The sequence below is a fragment of the Sycon ciliatum genome, chromosome 12 (genome assembly GCF_964019385.1).
Source record: "Sycon ciliatum chromosome 12, ocSycCili1.1, whole genome shotgun sequence".
NCBI classification, from domain to species: Eukaryota; Metazoa; Porifera; class Calcarea; order Leucosolenida; family Sycettidae; genus Sycon; species Sycon ciliatum.
The window spans coordinates 11,845,058-11,862,760 of NC_088654.1; the positions used below are offsets into that span (position 1 = coordinate 11,845,058).

General features: G+C 44.3%; 1 protein-coding gene across 1 annotated transcript; it reads right to left on the reverse strand.

Annotated features, from left to right (window-relative positions):
• Positions 1 to 1,682: 1,682 nt before the first annotated feature.
• On the reverse strand, positions 1,683 to 13,242 carry LOC135828801 (uncharacterized). The gene is made up of 7 exons (XM_065341233.1): positions 12,966 to 13,242; positions 11,788 to 12,081; positions 10,953 to 11,042; positions 8,155 to 8,520; positions 7,254 to 7,577; positions 3,935 to 3,985; positions 1,683 to 2,023 (listed from the first exon to the last, which is right to left on the reverse strand). Exons 1-6 carry the CDS (start codon positions 13,174 to 13,176, stop codon positions 3,951 to 3,953), a joined length of 1,320 nt encoding a protein of 439 aa, XP_065197305.1. The 5' UTR covers positions 13,177 to 13,242; the 3' UTR covers positions 1,683 to 2,023; positions 3,935 to 3,950.
• Between the last annotated feature and the right edge of the window lie 4,461 nt (positions 13,243 to 17,703).

Genomic DNA, 17,703 nt, shown 5'->3' on the forward strand with positions numbered 1-17,703 from the left:
TTTAGTCCCACGTAATCCGTGGGTACTTTACGTGTGTGTACCACGTGATACTCAGTGACCCACGTACAGACGTTTTCTGATTCACGACATACCGTGTATGGAGGCTCACCCACGTTCCGCTAGAACGTGGGTGAAAATCAGAATGGAGCGCATTGTGCGAGCTGTGAGGGTGCTCAGCTGAAGAAGTTTCCGAAGCACGAAATCAAAATATTGGATGAGCTTCTTAGGCCCGGGTAACTTCGTCTTTGACCAGGCAGGGCCGGCGGAACCGGTCAGGCTGGTCCGGCCATGGCCGGACCACTTTCCCAGCTGGATGGTCCATGTGATTCGTGTAAAACCGGTGTAAAAAATCCAGAGGTACATGACTCGACTGGACTGTTGACGTGTGATGTGCTTCGAAGTAGCTCAGGACTCCGTGACCCGCACTGTATGGCTGATATGGATAAAAAAAAGTTGTGTTTGTGTTCTTTTACTATAATTTTCTGGAGCCTTAGAGATGCGCAAATTTGCTCTATTTCTCGTAAATTTTAAATATTTCTCCCCGGGGGAGATCCCCCGGACCCCCCTCAAAGGTTGGCCAGACCACTCCCGAACTCCTTCCTCCGGCCCTGCCAGGTTTGGGCCTTTCACTTCATGCTTCTGTTTGTTCCGTGTGACTAAACACAACATTGCAACGTGGGTGCCCTTCATCCACTTTACGTGGATCACCCACATCCGCGTTTCCGTTACGTGGGAACTAAACCTCCCTACTAGTATTGTACTACTCCTTGGTTCCAAGTCGACGGCGGAAGCCAAACTGCCTGGGAGATAGGATCCTCCTACAGTCGTTTTCCACTGTTCGTTGTAACGCTAATACATTGTATGAAACCGCGCCATATAACTCGAATGATTCTACATACTGGTTGATGAGGCGCATCATTGATTGTGGATCCAAGCCCGCGTAAAATAAACTACAATAATACAACACAAACAAAAACAATAACTACAACAACAATAACAGCAGCAGCAGCAGCAGCAGCAGCAACAACAGCAACAACATGGATGTACGTATGCATGCTCCTGTATCGATGTTTCTGTGTTGTGTGCCATGTTGCGGGCGTTTGCAGGGCAGTTCGCCGAACCCCCCTGCAAACGCCCGCAACATGGTCCCAAGAAGCGCTGGCGGGATGTTGTGTCCTCGGACTTTGCTGTCATCGGTTTACCTGAAGCGGACTGGTATGACACAGCGCAGGAGAGATCCACCTGGTTTCAGTGTTGTCGACAGAGGGTCAAGAAGGAAGCCCCAGACATCCCGTGCCCCAACTACCGCTGTGACAGAGTGTTCCGTCGTCCTGGTGACCTCAAGCGGCATGCGCAATACTGCAGATTTCGAGTTTAGAGCCTCAGCGTGAGGAAGCCATCGCTATCATTGCTACGGCAATGGGCGTTCAAGGTTCAAGGTTCAAGGTGTTGTGTGCGGTCGTTGCCCTGCTCTGTGGATTATCGGATGTTGCCGTGACGTCACACAACACCACACTACAGGCCACAGCACTGCAATATCCACACACACACACACACACACACACACACACACACACACACACACACAGTCACATGACACAGCAACCCCAAGGAAGAGCAGCAAACGAAGGATAAACATCCGGTGTATCATGTATGTTGTTAGTTTATTGGTTAATTGGTTAGAATGGACAGGAGTCCACAACTGAGCTCAGGGCAGGTTAAGGGACGGAAAGTTGAAGATACGCAAACAGACTGTCCCGAAAAGTCATAGCTCGACTTCGGCGGCCAACCGACTATCGCAATGATACTAATAATTATTAATTTATTATTGTGAGAACGAAAAGAAAGCAAAGAAAGGAAATGGACATATGGCTCAACAGAGTTTCAAATCAAAGAAACAGCAAAATAAAGACACATTCTTAGAACGTAGGTTTTAGAGAGTGTCCAATTGTCCTCTGGTTACACGAAGAAGGACGTAAAGCAGTGCTTGCGGAAAATACTCATTCCGTCCTGCCTGCTCAACCTACAAAACACAGAATACGCATGGAAAATGCACACAATATTATCAGACCTATGAAACTGTTCCAAAAATGCGCGGATTTTGCCGCGTGGTGCCAAGAAGCCAAAATGGGTCAGGCTGTCCATAATTTAGTCGTAGTTCACATGGGTCAGATGATGCCGGTCATTTTAGCTTCACTTTCGAAAACGTGATGAACTCCGTGATGAGCTCATTCTATAGTAATGCTTGCAATCGCTGAGCGCCGGTTGTGAGAGAAGGCAACTAGACAATACTACTTACTAGCAAGAGTACATACCCCCCCCCCCCCCCCCCCCCCCAGAGTGTGCAACGTCTGATCCAACGCTGCATAGGGTCTTGGTCAAGTGTAATCGGATCTTCTGATGTCATGCGTACACTCCACACCAGCGCAAGGCCGGTCTCGAGGCAGGGCACCGTTGTTTTTGATCAGAGAGTACTCCCCGGGTTCCCCTCAGATGTGTACGGTATTATGAGGCAACGATCCGATTACGCTCGACCAAGACCCTACGCAGAGCTGGATCAGGCGTTGCACACTCTGGGGGGTTATGTACCCTTGATACTAGTCTACAGAACAGTTTCCATCCATATTCTGGGGATGAATGTTGTAGACCAGTTCTAATAACATTGATCTTGCATTTCAAGTGAGAACTGGGTTTTCATTCTTATCACCTTTTTTTTTGATAATATTAAAAATTATGAAAAATTATGATCCTCATTATGATTACTTTCTTGATTCTTATCAACCACCACACCACACTCTGGACAAGGCCGAATGCTGCTACTTAGTGCTTACCCCTCTTGATTACTTTCTTGCATAATTTTTTCTTCTTTTCTCTTTGTGTTTTGTGATAAATCCTTCATGATGGCACATTGAATTTTTTGTTTTCCCATTAAAGAGGCCAAACATGGATCATCAGATCATTCTCAGTGAGTAATGTACAGTCCATTTCAAAACTATAGACGCGTACCTAGGCAAAAACCGTTATGCCAGCATCTATACCACATAAAATCTGTGATCACTTTGTGCATAATTTTTTCCAAATTGGGCGTCTGTTATCCAATCGTTTAGAAGCTATATGAGAGTAATTGTGGAGCGGTCCTGAGCAATATTCCGAAAACTATTCTCAAAAAGTTCCAGCCAAATTTGAAATATTTCAAAAACCCTACGCGTCTATAGTTTTGAAATGGACTGTAGTTCACATGAAACTGTAATAGGTTTATTTATGCTACGACCTGTACATACTCACTATTCGTATTTCCCGCTCGTTCCCATGGCAATGAGAGCCGCCCTCGTATAGAAGAACGCATGTTCCAGTTGATCTCTAGTGCTGTCTTGAGTTGTCGTTGTCCTGCTCTCCTTTTCATTCTTGTCTACACTCTTGTCGAAATACTTTCCATACTCAATACCAAAACCCCTGTGTTCTGGTGTGAGGGGACTTCATTTAGCCGGAAGCTAACACAGGTGGCAGCGGAAAACGTCCACGTCTACATCGCTGGCGGAGTGTATACGCCTTCGGAGATCGTCTGCTATGAAGAACCAAGGAGGCCCACGCAAGTGAACTACCATATCCTCATCCACTCTCTTCGTCGATATTTTCCTTTCTGCATTGTCTTTCTTTCTGCCCGTCGTTTTCTTGTTGTATGCATTGTTTACAGTCCATAGGTCACAAAACCATCATGACCTATTTATGCTTACCATTAAAACAGAGAGGTTCTAGGCTGTCCAAGAGAGTGCTCAATACCGAGAGGCAGAGCTGGTTCAAACAATACGAGGACAGAGAAATTACTGTTTTCTGATGATCGCTTTAATAGCCTGTAAAACACTTTCTCTGCCCTCTTATTGTTTGTATGCTTACCAGTATCATTCTGGCGGTGCTACCAACCTCTACTACTCACCCTTTATCCCAGATTCTCAATGAGCTGGCTTGAGAGATGCAAAGTTGCCTCCTGAGAAAACAGCAGCACATCAATGGTAGCATTAGTAAGCTATATTGTAGTTATAACTGGATGACTCAACAATGCCATAGCACACATGTTTGTGCGGTTCTTTAAAAAAGAAAGAAGGATCTCAGTTTCAAACCACTACGTAGTACTTCTGAAGTACTAATTCTTTTGTTGTTTTTTCTCACTTCATCTAGTTTTTGGTTTGCTCCTTCTTTTTCCCTTTATCTCCAAATGATCGTTTTTTGGGCCTCTTTGCAGTGGTACATTGTACCGTTGAGCCACTGAAGTAAAAATAAATTCAATACAATGCAATTCTCCCAAATACTACTACTACTACCACCGGTACTATCATACAATCGGCAATTTGGCGAGTTTGGCTCATCGTATGCAAGTAAGAGAAAATGTACCACTCGAAACGATAATAATTATCGTTATTATCAAATTGTCTTTCCCCTGAACCGTACTTGAGAAATCGATGCACTTCCCCTTCAACTATCCCAATGCACTAACTAGGGCAATGCACTGGGAGTGCTTCCGATGTGTTCAATATTTAGTTTCTGCATTATTTTAAAGTATTTTCAAATTTTAATAACGCAATAAGGAGGACGAGCTGAAGTGACATTGGATTACTGTATTAGACAATGTCAAGCAATGGAGACAATACGAAAACAATCTAAAAGGTAAAGAAAAATACATGTAAGAAGAAAAAAGCGATGGAAAAAAAGATAATTCGAACGAGTTTTCACACTCTTCAGGAATCACCGTTGTACTAAAGAACAAAATAAGAACAAAGGAAATAATAGGGAGGTTCCGGAGTACGATTTTTCGTGCCAAAATCCGTAGAGGCGCTACGGATTTTTTATACGTCGTTTTCGAGCAGTGAAATGTTCCGGAGTACGGAACTTATGTGTTTGCCGTCATTGCCTAGGTTACGATCGCAAACACGTCACATTCCCGCGCTATGCCTTTATATTTTGAAAATTTGTACCGAAATCAAAACTTCCCGCGAAAAATCCATGTTTCTTGTACCAAATTTGTACGCGAAAAATCTTTCTGCACCCGATGACGCAAAATCTCCATACGAAACATGGTTCGTGTGAAAGCCAGTCCACACGGATTCTCCGTGTCGAAAAATAGGTATGGAGCACGCCTAGAAAAAATCCGTAGCGCCCACACGGATTTTGGCACGGAAAATCGTACCCCGGAACCTCTCTAATATGGCAATCAAGGTATGGTAGGAAGATGCAATGACAGCACTAAAATATCGAGGTGTGATTTCTCACAAAAAGTGTGCTGAAAACAAGGGTATACAAGTACAAGTAAGAACAAGAGTTCCTAACCACCAAGAGTGTGCAACTGGCAATCACCCAGCGCTCGGCGAAATTCCTACATTACGTCATGCGCAACTGGTGATCCGAGGTAAATTGTGTTCCTTGCGATTTTTGGAAATTATGCCCGGAACCGCTCCTATCTCAAGGCTATATCCTCGACATTTTGAAGCTTTTTTGAAGACATTTCAGACGTACAAGTCATACTTTCTCTTTTTCTCCGAGAATCCCTGAACATCAACCACAGGAAGAAGTGAGGATGAAGACCGCAAGTGTAGCTTGTGCCAACTGGCGAGGGAAAAAAATATTGCATTGCAGTCGAGGATAACCATTCTGATAGCTGTGAAACTCAGCCGAGAAACGCTCCTTCGACGCATTCTCAATTCCCTCAATCACTTGAAATTATCTTCGAGGAAAGGACGGAAATATGCCGAGGGCCCGGGGAAAAATAGTTTTTGAAGAGACTGGCTGCACTGCAATGGTATGGCGAAAGCAAAAGGCGATGAAGAGTCGCCATTGCAGGCATTGGCATCTAAAAATTTTTTTAGGATGTTTTACTTCTTGTGTTGGGGACTCACATCAGAATCGCAGTTTACCCTGAGGAAGTAAGTTTTAGAAGAATTCATGGCACGACTCATCGCACTGCACCAAAAATGACACAATGAAGGAATTCCGCCGAGCGGGCTTCCATACAGGGACTGCTCAGGAGTTGCACACTCTTGGGTGTTATCAACTCTTGGTAAGCACTGAGCGTGGCAAGTGTGTATCAGCAAGAAAAACAATTTTTCGATCGCTTTTTTCTTCATGGTGAAAAGGAGAAGGGCAAAATGGTACGAGTTATGACTAACTGTCCACCAACGTAACCAGATCTTATACAGTCAGCGAGTGCGACCAAATGGCACAAAACTGATGATGACTGCCATAAGATCTGGTTACGTTGGTGGACAGTTAGTCATAACTCGTAATATTGTGTCCTTCTCCTTTTCACCATAATTTAATTGGCTCACCACCCGAGTTGAGCGTTTTTATTCTTAAATGTATTTTCCTTTACTTTTTAGATTGTTTTAGTTGTAGTCATAACATGTTGTCCTTCTCCTTTTCACCATAATTTAATTGGCTCACCACCCGAGTTGAGCTTTTTTCTTCTTAGGCCAAACTAAAGAAGGTGTGTGGTTCGACTCACCCGACCGACCGTACAATTTCAGCCCGACCGTAACTTTTTTTCGGCGGGCTGTCGTGTGACTGACGTACGTGGACTGAACACGTCCACGTCTACGTGCTGTGCGGCGTGAGTCTGCGGACGCAGGCGGCTCCTTTTGGACTTGACTTGTAGTTGTACTGCAGTGCAGTGCAGTGAGTGGTACGACTGCTGCCTTGTGCTGGTAGTAGAGTCTACTCGATACGCGTATACAGTGTATTTACATGTACTAAAAAATATATTAAAAAAAAAAAAAATCCGCCCGCCCGCCCGTAAAAAAAATGTCCATGTTAGTCGAACCACACACCTTCTTTAGTTTGGCCTTACATGTATTTTAAAGAGTCAGCGAGGAGAAAGCAATTTTATTAATGCAATAAAGAATATAATAGATGCAGACATGGCCATACAACAAGTTCATGGAATTTCCCTTTACTTTTTAGATTGTTTTATCATCGTCTCCATGGATTGGCATTGTGTAATAAAGTAATCCAATGTCACGTCAGCTCGTCCTTCATATTGCGTTATTAAAATTGTCCTCCTCGAAGAATATTATTATTATTCTTACGGGGAAATTAAGCAATCAAGAACGCGCACGCATTGCCACGTTTCCATTCTTTCTTTTCTTTTCGTGCCGTGGTTCAGTGGCTATCACCCCTCTCTCGCGCTTTGTGTGCCAATTTGTCATGGACCACAAGTTTGTTTTAGTGAAAAACAAACAAACAAACCTTATAAGTATATTACTTACTTCCACAAAGGACCGCATACCCTTCTGCTCCATCGGTGGCCAGAAACACCACATACGATGGTCCACCCAACTTGATATAATGAGCTTTGACCCGCCCTCCGGCGAGGATATAGTCTGGACCAACACCAGGCACCAGGAGATCATCGAGGTCTGCTCGGAGGGTTGCGTCGTACTCGAAAGCGGCGGCAAACTCCTGCGGGGTCAGAAGGGTGTGGTTGATGTATGCGCAGGCGTCGCCTGCAAACTCGTAGGAGACTGGCGCTTGCTTACCCAACGTGGCGAGCGAGAAGGTGCCAGATTGTACGGTTTTCCGCTTCCAGTGTCCTAGACAGAAAGTAAGATAAATGTATACATATCCGTTGTATGGTCGGATCAAGACAGTCATGTTGTCTGGGTTTGTCAGTCACCGCATGCACATAAGAGTTCATGAAACACACAAAACCTGCAGTGCGAAAACAAAACGGAAGCTGTCAGGGGGACATTTCTGAATGACATCATTATTTTGAGCAATGTAGTACATTCACACAGGATCCCCATCAGTACGAAATCTACTATTAGACCTCACTCAGCTTGGTTTGGGCTAACTGAGAACCAAGGTCGGCAGAGCATCCCAGATCACGCCACCACTCCCCTTATTCATGGCTCACACATGACGGGTTTACGTGGCTCTAGTAAAAAAAAAAAAAAAAAAACTGCGCTACGTCCTGCCGCTCTCTGTCTCTGACCATTCCATGTAGTGTGCATGAGAACGGGCATTTGCAAAATACATTGACTGACAATTATCAATATACACCACCCTGACAGCAACGCCCCGACAACAAGATGGGTAGGCATTCTCCAAGCCGATGGGCACACTGCTATACCAAATTTGATCGCGTGATGTCATGCGACAGAACCTTACCTTCACAAGCCACGGAATATTCGTGGCCAGATTCATAGGTCCTCAGAACGGGACTCTGGAAAGCAGCCATGGCGTAGATCTTTCGGACATAGGCTGACCAGAAACTGATGGAAGATGTCGTTTCTCGCTGAGCGTTAAGATTAAGTTGACCCTGGATAATTTGGAAAGGACGTTGCTTGCAACTGATCTCTTTTTCCGTGCCAATGCCGATGTCCCCGAAATCAAGCACTCCAAATCCCCTCTGACGACACAGGTGTTGGGCACCTTCAAGGGAACTCACTTGTCGATTAAGGGTAGCAGCTGAGCCCATCAGCGGAAACCTTAACTTCGGGCTCTCCTCAGTTCTTGCACAAAATGAGATGAGTTCTGCAAGAAAACATTCGAAAAAAGAAAAAAAGGACAGAAAAGGTTGCAGTCCGGTAAAATGTCTTGCACTCTACTCTAGAATGTAAAACCCTGATTGATACATGATTAACCAGTACTTCAATTCGTGGGCAGGGCAGGGGCTGGCACTTTGCATGGCGTTCGGAGAAGATCGCGCAGTTTGTCATTTGCAATTTTTGCTTATTTCAAATGTGTCTTCATATTAGCAAATAAAACATGGATGACGCATAGGGCATGTTCGATTGGTAGGATCGGGATCCCGATCCACCGGATCCACTGGATTCGCACCCTTTCGATTGGTCGAATCCGGATCCGGATCCTTCGGATTTGGATCCGGTCAACCCTCCTCGGGGAGCAGGGTTGATCGGATCCAACGGATCCAAATGTGACCTTTGTGCGTATATGGCGGGTAAAAATCATTTTTGTACACATTGTGGTACGCACACGTGGATGGAGATAGAGCTTGTTGACTTTTTGTACGACGCACGCGATGAGTACGACGTTCACCCTTTAGGGTGCCTTGTGAGCGCCATTATCAACAACAAAGGCATGGCAACAGTCAAGGTCCAAAATAAAGTGTTCAGTTGAATCTGAAGGATCCGAGGGATCTGAGATCTGGATCCCGATCCTTACCAATCGAACATGCCCATAGTTGCATATACATGTAGATGGGAGAGAATGAAAAGAATACGTGAAGTGTAGTGGTGCGTATGGGTAGTCGGGGTACCCGTGCTACCCGCGGGGGACCTCGGGTAGACGGGTACAGAATAGTACCCGGAAACCTGAGGTCGCAGATGCCATCACATACAGTGCACGTGTACAAACTCACGTAATTCGCCACATGTCTACTCAGTGTGAATAAAGGGAAGGGGTGCATTGTGCTGTTACCATGGAAACAGTACTCCGATAGGGCATCCGTGCTACCCGTCGAACTACCAAAACCCGATACCCAAAGAGGGGGGGGGGCAGCAATAGTCCAAACAAGAAGAGCTCCAGTTTTTAAACTTTTTTCGGTGGCAACGGTTGTTGGGAGCGTTGTGATTTGTACTGGAATCGTAGCACTCCGCAATCCAGGCCTACATGGGTGAAGAACCGACCATGACCAGTGACCACCAGGCAGTGCTAAAAACGATGTTTTAGGCTGCGTTTATACGACAACGAAGTACGACCGAAACGGAACGAAATCGTTTCGTTTACTACTATCGTTTACAGGACAACGCACGAAAACGCACCCCAAAACGGAATGAAATGAAAACGCACTTGGAAGTGCTTTGAAATGTTTTCAAAATATTTTCGCGCTTGTGTGAGCAGTAAAAACGATTGGAAACAGAGCACGGTCATGGCAACCATTATGCGCGATGGGAATATATCGTACGAGAAATATTCTAGCCACGTGCAGAAATAGCGTTCATGAGCTAGCCAGCTCCAACTAGCGTGTCCCCGTTCAAGTTTACGTTTCCGTGGAAACGGTTCAAAACGATTTGCCGTTCTCGTGTAAATGGTTGTCGAGGGCAGCGTGTTTTGGTTTCGTTCCATTCCGTTTCGTGTCCGAGTGAACGCAGCCTTAGTACTCCCTGATGACCACCATTGTAGTAATCACCCCAGACATCCATGCAAGACGCAGTCGTACAACAATTTGAGGATGGCTGAATCTCGTGCTGGTAAAATTCGAGTCAGGGAGATAAAAACGAGGGATGCTTCCAGTACCAAATTACTAATAGACACCCTTAGCAAAAAACGTTGTGTTGTAACGGTATTATCGTAAGTGGGAAAATACCGTGATTTGGGTTCGACCTTTAGCAAGATGCACGCTATTTTTAGTACGCTGTTGCCACGAGAATAGCTTTGATTTCGCGCGGTACAACCATTTTTGTCACCATATACGCGATACAAGGTGAAATGCGTACGGACTATGCAATATTTGGCCAAAACACGTACCGTTGGTCACAACGATAAATCAGCCCCCATAACGTTTATACGCTGCAGCTTCAACGCTATTTGGGTGATCAAGGTACGAGTACCGTAAAAATAGCGTTACCGTTGTTTGCTAAGGGTGTCTAATGTCTCAATATCCCTGTCAATTTTGTGCCTTATTGTCGCACTATCTGACTGTATAATATCTCGTTACCTTAAGTTCGTGGATTGTTAGTCATAACTCGTACCACATAGGTCCTTTTCTGTTTATTGTTCTGCTCTGACAGCCATGGTACTGGAGATCAACAGGGGAATGGAGCCTTGCTGCTGTATATAACAAGCTCCCTGTTAGATCATTTGGGTGTTGGCAGGTGCGTTGCAATGTGTGTGCAATCATAGCTTTGCTGGTCATCATTCCACTCGATCTCATCCATTACTGCCAGTATTCGCAATCTAAAATGGGGCATTTTCAGTCTGCGTAGCCTATTTTCAGGTCTTACCTGGTGTGATGTCTTTTTCACACGTTTCGCCAATGTACCCTTTTTGGCAGATGCAGCGCCCCTTCACAAGTTGCCCATGATCGCAGATCTCTGTAGGGAGAGTAGAGGAGAAACATTCGGTCAACAACAACAACAACAACAACAACAACAACAACAACATGTAAACGCAAGAGTAAATAACCTCTCAATAGTCTGTATTCCGGATAACTGCTAAGCTCCTGGTTGTGACCACAAACGCCGAGTGGTTTTCTGTCAGGGAGCGCCTTTTTACTACTCTACTGGTCACTTAACAGTTAAGTTAACACAGGCTGCGAAAGTAAAACTTGAACACTACACAATGTCAGCAGACTGCACATTCATAAAATAAAAAACCTCCACATAGAGGGCATCCAAAGTTTACACGTATTTCAAGGTTAAAGAGCGTATCTACTCTTTGTATAAACGCCACGGCTTATACGACTTTTTGGGGGAAATTCCGCAGGCTTCTATAGCAGACGGGCTTACAATCTACTAAACTAGGACTGGGAGTGAGCATAGTGTTGTATTTTGAAGCCGCTGCTACTATTTCAAGGCGGCTTATGTGCGATTGTACGCTTCCAAAAGTGCGGCTTGTGTTCGAGGGCGGCTTGTATTAAAGTGCGGCTTTTAAACAAGGCCTGACGATACATGTAGGTGTGATAGAGTTTGCTGGTGTTAGGGTCTCTAATGTTATGTAGTGACGTCATGACGGCACTGGACCTTGTGAAAATCAAGAAGTAGATTATGATTACCGATATCTATAGTTTTCCAGGAAGCAGTGAGATTTTGAAGTCGATAATCAAGTTGTCCAACTTACGAATGCATAATATCTGTTTTTTGGTACCAGAGTAGAGATTGAAAATCTGCATAATCACTCTGTTTGATCTTCCCTGGTAGTTTTGTGCTATGATCTTCTTGCCGCCGTCAAGGAAATATGCACCGGGCCGAAGTTGAAGGCTTGTCAATACTGACTCAGGCATATCACTCTCGGACATGAGACGCTGGCTGTGGAAAGCGCAGGCCCTGCTTGCCACGTCGTACTGCACCCACTGTCCGTTATTGAGTGTTGATAGGTAATACTTGTCGTGGTGCTTCACTGTTGTCCAAACGCCTGCATTGCGAGAGAAGAAAATAGAAAGTAGAATTTGCAATACAGGGATACAGTAAAATCTGTGAAGGCGACCACCTGTCCTAGAAGACCACTGCAACCAGGACCAAGGGATGCTATTTCCAGTCAAATGACCCTGGATAAGGAGACCACCTGGTAACAGAGACCGTGTTTCGAAGGTCCCATGAGCGGTCGTCTTAGACAGGTTTCACTGTATTTGGAAAGGCGGTGAGGTGGGGATTGCAAATAAACAGAACCAGCTGACGCGTCATTTCACGAAGGTTTTATTGAGATGTCACGAACAAATTCTGTGTCCAAAACCACTTTCTCTAGAATGTGTTTGTGAGATCTCAGTAAAACCTTCATGAAATGTCGCTACAACTGGTTTTGTTTATTACAATCGACTAAAAGCAATATAAGGATTTCGAGAAATGCCTATCGTCTCATTTAGCTTGTTGGCACAGTTCCCGCAAAACGAGTAACATTTCCTATGCATTTTGTTCTCGTTAAAAACAACAACCTGTGTGCCATGTTTCAGGTTAAAATGTTACATACTGTAGTTGGAGTTACCAGGGAAAACTGAAACTAAACCGGGTACTGTCTGTTATGCAAACGGATGCATGCTCCAAATTGATAAAACAAGTCGACACAACAATTGATGCAAATTTGTCCCAAACTCCACCGGCATCCGAGCTGATTTCTCCACTCTACTTTCCACCAAATGTATCTGGCTTCCCTGTTTAGCTTACGATATGGAGAGAAAAAGAGTGAAAAAAATACATGGCTAGTTGGTTCTGACTGAGAGTGGAACACTTTGAGAAGGGAGGGTGTATGAAACGAGTGTTCACTGGACATGAAATGCAAGCACTGATTATTCAAAGGCCTACCTGAGCAGATTATAGTGGGAGGAATGTCTCCAGTGTAGGCTACGCCACTGCTTTCTTGTGAGTAATCCTGACGCATCAACACATTCCCAGATCGCCGGGCCCAATACACTGGTGACACTAGATCCCTCCTTACGCTAAACAACTTGTCCAGGAGGCCGGAAACGCAGGATTCCACGCCGGAATCCGGGTTCTTGTACTGGTCATAGTCCATCACATCAAACCCATATCTTTGGCACGTATCAACGGCTGATTCAGGACTGATCGTATTGAACTGCCCGGGGTAGGGGTGTGTACTAAATACTGCAAACCAGGTGGATTGACTTCCAGCGGTGTTGTTACAGTTTGTCACAAAATCTGCGTGCAGAGGGAGGAAACACGAAATTGGACAACGAGGATGTGTACAGGCCACTGAACGAAATGATCTGATTCCTGACCAACTATTCATCCTAACTGTACGAATGGTGTGTTTTTCAACAGCTATTGGTAAGTGGCCGGTCACATTGAGGGAACAATCGTCAGATTATAAACCGGCGATAATTTTTCCTACTTTTCGTTACGGCCACACAGGATACGCATGACGAAAAAAATCTCACCCACACGAGCTATTGTTTTTGTCACCACTCGCTTCTGGTAGTCTGTCAGCTCCACTCCTGGGCCAGAGCTGCATCAGCACAGCCTCTAGACTCTAGAGTACTGTGAAACGGGTAACGTTTGCGACAATAAATTAATGTTTGCGTTTTACAAATTGAGACTGGTTTGCGCTGTTTAATGTTTGCGAGTCGTGCTACACAGTCGAGTCAGTCCTTGCACTGAACTTTACGTGGCGCGAGTTTGCGTTGTTCACAGTTTGCGATTCGGGGCCTCTCGCGAAATTTGCAAACATTTTTACGTCGCAATAGTTACCCGTTTTACAGTATTGCTCCACTTCACAGCGCAATGAAAAAACAAGGAAACTCAAAGAAATCCAGTGGAAGATGCGGATGATTCTAATCTTCAGCGGAAAAGTGGGGCCTCGAGCTGATTTTCGTCACGTGGATTAAATCTCTCAAATATCCCTCTCAACGGCAAATATCCATGGTAACCACGGATTTTTTTAAATTTCCCTCAGAGTGACCGTCCCCTAACGCGAACGTGAGAACTTTTCTACGCTTTAAATTGTCTTAATACATGTACAAGTCTAGGGGTAGCAGACCTCTACAAACTTATAGTTCACGTTTGACACCAATGTGTTGGGTGCATAAACTTTGAGCCTGTCAGATAGGCTGCGATCGGATGTAGATTCATGGGATCCATTATATTGATTGACACAATGTCATCCATGAATTGAGAATAATAATAATAATAATAAATTAATAATAATCTTCACTAGTTTGAGGGAAAGAGACAAACGGGAAAAGTCTGAAGAAAAAATTGACTGTCACCACCAGGACTCGAACCAGGGACCCTCGCTTGTAGCTAGAAATGCTCTAACCACTGAGCTATGGTGTAGTCGTCATCCCAGCAGAGACTGTTCAACATTCTCTTCAGACTTCGTAACTCACACTTCCTGTGAATCCACACAGGCGGGTGGGACGCAGCCCTCACTGTACCCACACAATAATAATGATAATAATAATTTGAAACTCGGGTATTGAGCCAATAATAAAAGTAGAAAGGAAAAGGACATATGGAAACGAGTTTGAAGAGTAACTCTCCACCACTGTAACTAGATACTATATAGTCAGAAAGTGCAACAACTAGGCACAAAACTGACAGAGTACTGAGACATTCGACGTCCTGACACCTGGCTTCAACACATCTCCGTAGCGCTAACCGACAGCCTTCCAACTTGGAAGGTTCAAGGTTATGGAAAGACCAAAGAGGGGAAGGCAAGCGCAACGAAAACGAGCACAAGCTACAGTCCCAACGGAACAAAGAATGTCGATTGTCACTGGACGATGACGAGACCAGTAGGCGATTTGACAAAGCGGTCTAACTACAATTCGAAGCAGCAAAGCAGCACACCACCCAACTTGGGTGGGTCAAAAATATCAAAGATAAGTTAAGAAGGGGGAAGCTTTGCGAGAACGAATTGTACAAACCGAAATCTAAACATTCTTTGTTTCGTTGGGACTGTAGCTTGTGCTCGTTTTCGTTGCGCTTGCCTTCCCCTCTTTGGTCTTTCCATAACCTTGAACCTTCCAAGTTGGAAGGCTGTCGGTTAGCGCTACGGAGATGTGTTGAAGCTAGGTGTCAGGACGTCGAATGTCTCAGTGCTCTGTCAGTTTTGTGCCTAGTTGTTGCACTTTCTGACTGTATATAGTATCTAGTTACAGTGGTGGAGAGTTACTCTTAACTCGTTTCCATATGTCCTTTTCCTTTCTAATAATAATAATAATAATAAGGTTCGATTAAAATGCTAAGAGCTATCCTTAACATGTAGATGCACCTCTGCTGCGTTTGCACGTTCAATAGCTAAGAGACTTGAATAACGACTGATAAAGACTGATATTTCCTTTGTTACTCCCTTCATCGGTTGATGTATTCTGCGTGTCGCTGCAAATTCTGTATTATTGTTTTGATGTTGGAGTTCGGATTGAGTTTCTTTCCTTTCTTCCTCTTCCTTCAACTATTTCTTGTCCCTTTGGTTTTTAGGTTTTATTTATTTATTTATTTTTATTTTTATTTTTTCACTTTCTTTTTGCTGTCCCACCGATGGAAATATTTCCCGGTGGGTCTGGCTTATCGCCTTCGAAAGAAGTGAATAAAGGAGGGATAACAATAGCATTCGCTCACAATGGAATACAGAGATAGAGGGCGAAGACGTTCGGCCATTCTGCTAACAGCCTTTCCAGTTTGCTCTCTATTTCATCCTCCTCTCCTATCGGATCTCTTTATCCAAACATTTTCAACAGCTGTAGAAAGGAAAAGGACATGATATGGATAAGAGTTAAAAGCCTGACGGTAACCATCCATCACTGTAACCAGATACTATAATACAGTCAGAAAGTATCCATATGTCCTTTTCCTTTCTACAATAAAAATGTTATTATTGGCTCAACATCCGAGTTTCAAATTTTCAACAATGTGACCAGTTTCCTTGGATACAAGAATGCAACAACACTGAGAAGAAGGGTACACATCAGGCTCTTCAACAACATTTCAGTGTATCCTTTAACTCAGTGTTTTTTCTCCAGCGCTCCAGTTGAGTTACATGTACCCATCTGCCACTAGGGTTTACCAGGGGTGTTAGCGGTCGTTCCCTGCGGGAACGGACATGATAATTTACTTTTTACAAGTTTTTGGTAAGTTTTTACTGTTACATGGATACTAGCAAACGTGCACTCTTGATACTACATCAGTACATGTAGCACTTCGAAGTACTCACTTGGAAGGAATGTGACCAGCTTATCGGAATCTGCTGTCGCGTGCTGTGTGCAGATTACGGCTAGAGTTGCGAAAGCGAACGACGCCGTCCAGAAGCGTGAAGACATGGCAGCATACGCCATCTGTAGCCACCAGAACCAACAGAACATGCACACAAGCTGGTATTAAATATCTCTGCACGGCTTAGGGGACCTTAAGCTGCCTTCTCTATACATACGCCTGTACACTGTCTACATGTATGTGCACATTCACACGTCTGAAGGTTTGCGGTTTTCAATAATTAAAAAAATATATATATTATATACTCATATATTATATATATATTTTAATTTTTTTTTAAATATATATTATATTTAAAAAAACGTACATGTACATCTATTTACTAAACGTATTAAACATTGAAGAACCTTTGCACCCAGACCTAAGCTAGGTGGCTTTTGCTGCAAGTCCAAAAAACAATTCCGATAGCGCATGCTGCAGCTGCCCAGTTAGCTCAGGGACCCAGATCGTGCCATTTTTTTGGCGTGAGACCAGCTGCTTTTGCCGGAGACATCTGTAACTGGAAGTCAGCTTAGATTAGTCATTGGATTATGGTTCTGCTACATGCCTTCATAGTTTTGGCGTGGACGAGGATCTACCTCTCGCAGCCACTCCAGAATCGATGGAAAGGTTTGGCAACTGGATCGGTCCCGAATCGGAGGGCATCCAAAACGGTCGACGAATGCACTGTCAACACATTTGCTGACTTTCTGAAGAACATCCATGTGGAACAATGATCAATTAACCTTGTGGATTTTTTGCACATCTTCAACGGAGATACTCTGGGAGTCAGGTTTAGATCCTGCATTTTTGTCACACTGTGACAATCACTGTAACCTAACATTATCCAAGTTTCACATTGCCAATTGTCAAGCAGCGCCCAACCACAACCGTTGTTAGCCTAAGGATACGGCGTTTGGACATGTGGCCAAGTTTGCTTCCCTTATTCGGTGGCCTGGCGTGTGATACCTCTTTGGCAAATACTAGTACGGTGTGAAACGAGTTAGGGGTGAAACAAAGGTGCCAAAGGGTCAAAGAACCTTCGCTTTCATTTGAAACGAACCTCCGTTTTCAATACGAACCAAGGTCAACACACGATTACTGCATGCATGCACTGACATTATGTATGAATGTTGTATGATACCCGTTACAATCCGGCCTTCCGGCTTACCTCCGACTTTCTTCTTCTCGCAGAGCTTCTCTTTCTCTCTCTCTCTCTCTCTCTCTCTCTCTCTCTCTCTTCCAACCTATTCTGTTCCCGGTATGTAATGCTTTGAGAAGCAAAATGCGCTTTTGGCTACTAGTAACCAGCACAACGCAATGGAGAGTGACC

Coding starts and splice junctions, on each gene's coding strand:
- LOC135828801 (XM_065341233.1), bottom strand. CDS start 13,176: ATGGACTATGACCAGTACAAGAACCCGGATTCCGGCGTGGAATCCTGC. Junction 8,521..10,952: donor TGAAAAAGACATCACACCAG/GTAAGACCTGAA, acceptor GTTTTCTTGCAG/AACTCATCTCATTTTGTGCA. Junction 3,986..7,253: donor GTATGCGGTCCTTTGTGGAA/GTAAGTAATATA, acceptor CTGTTTTCTCAG/GAGGCAACTTTGCATCTCTC.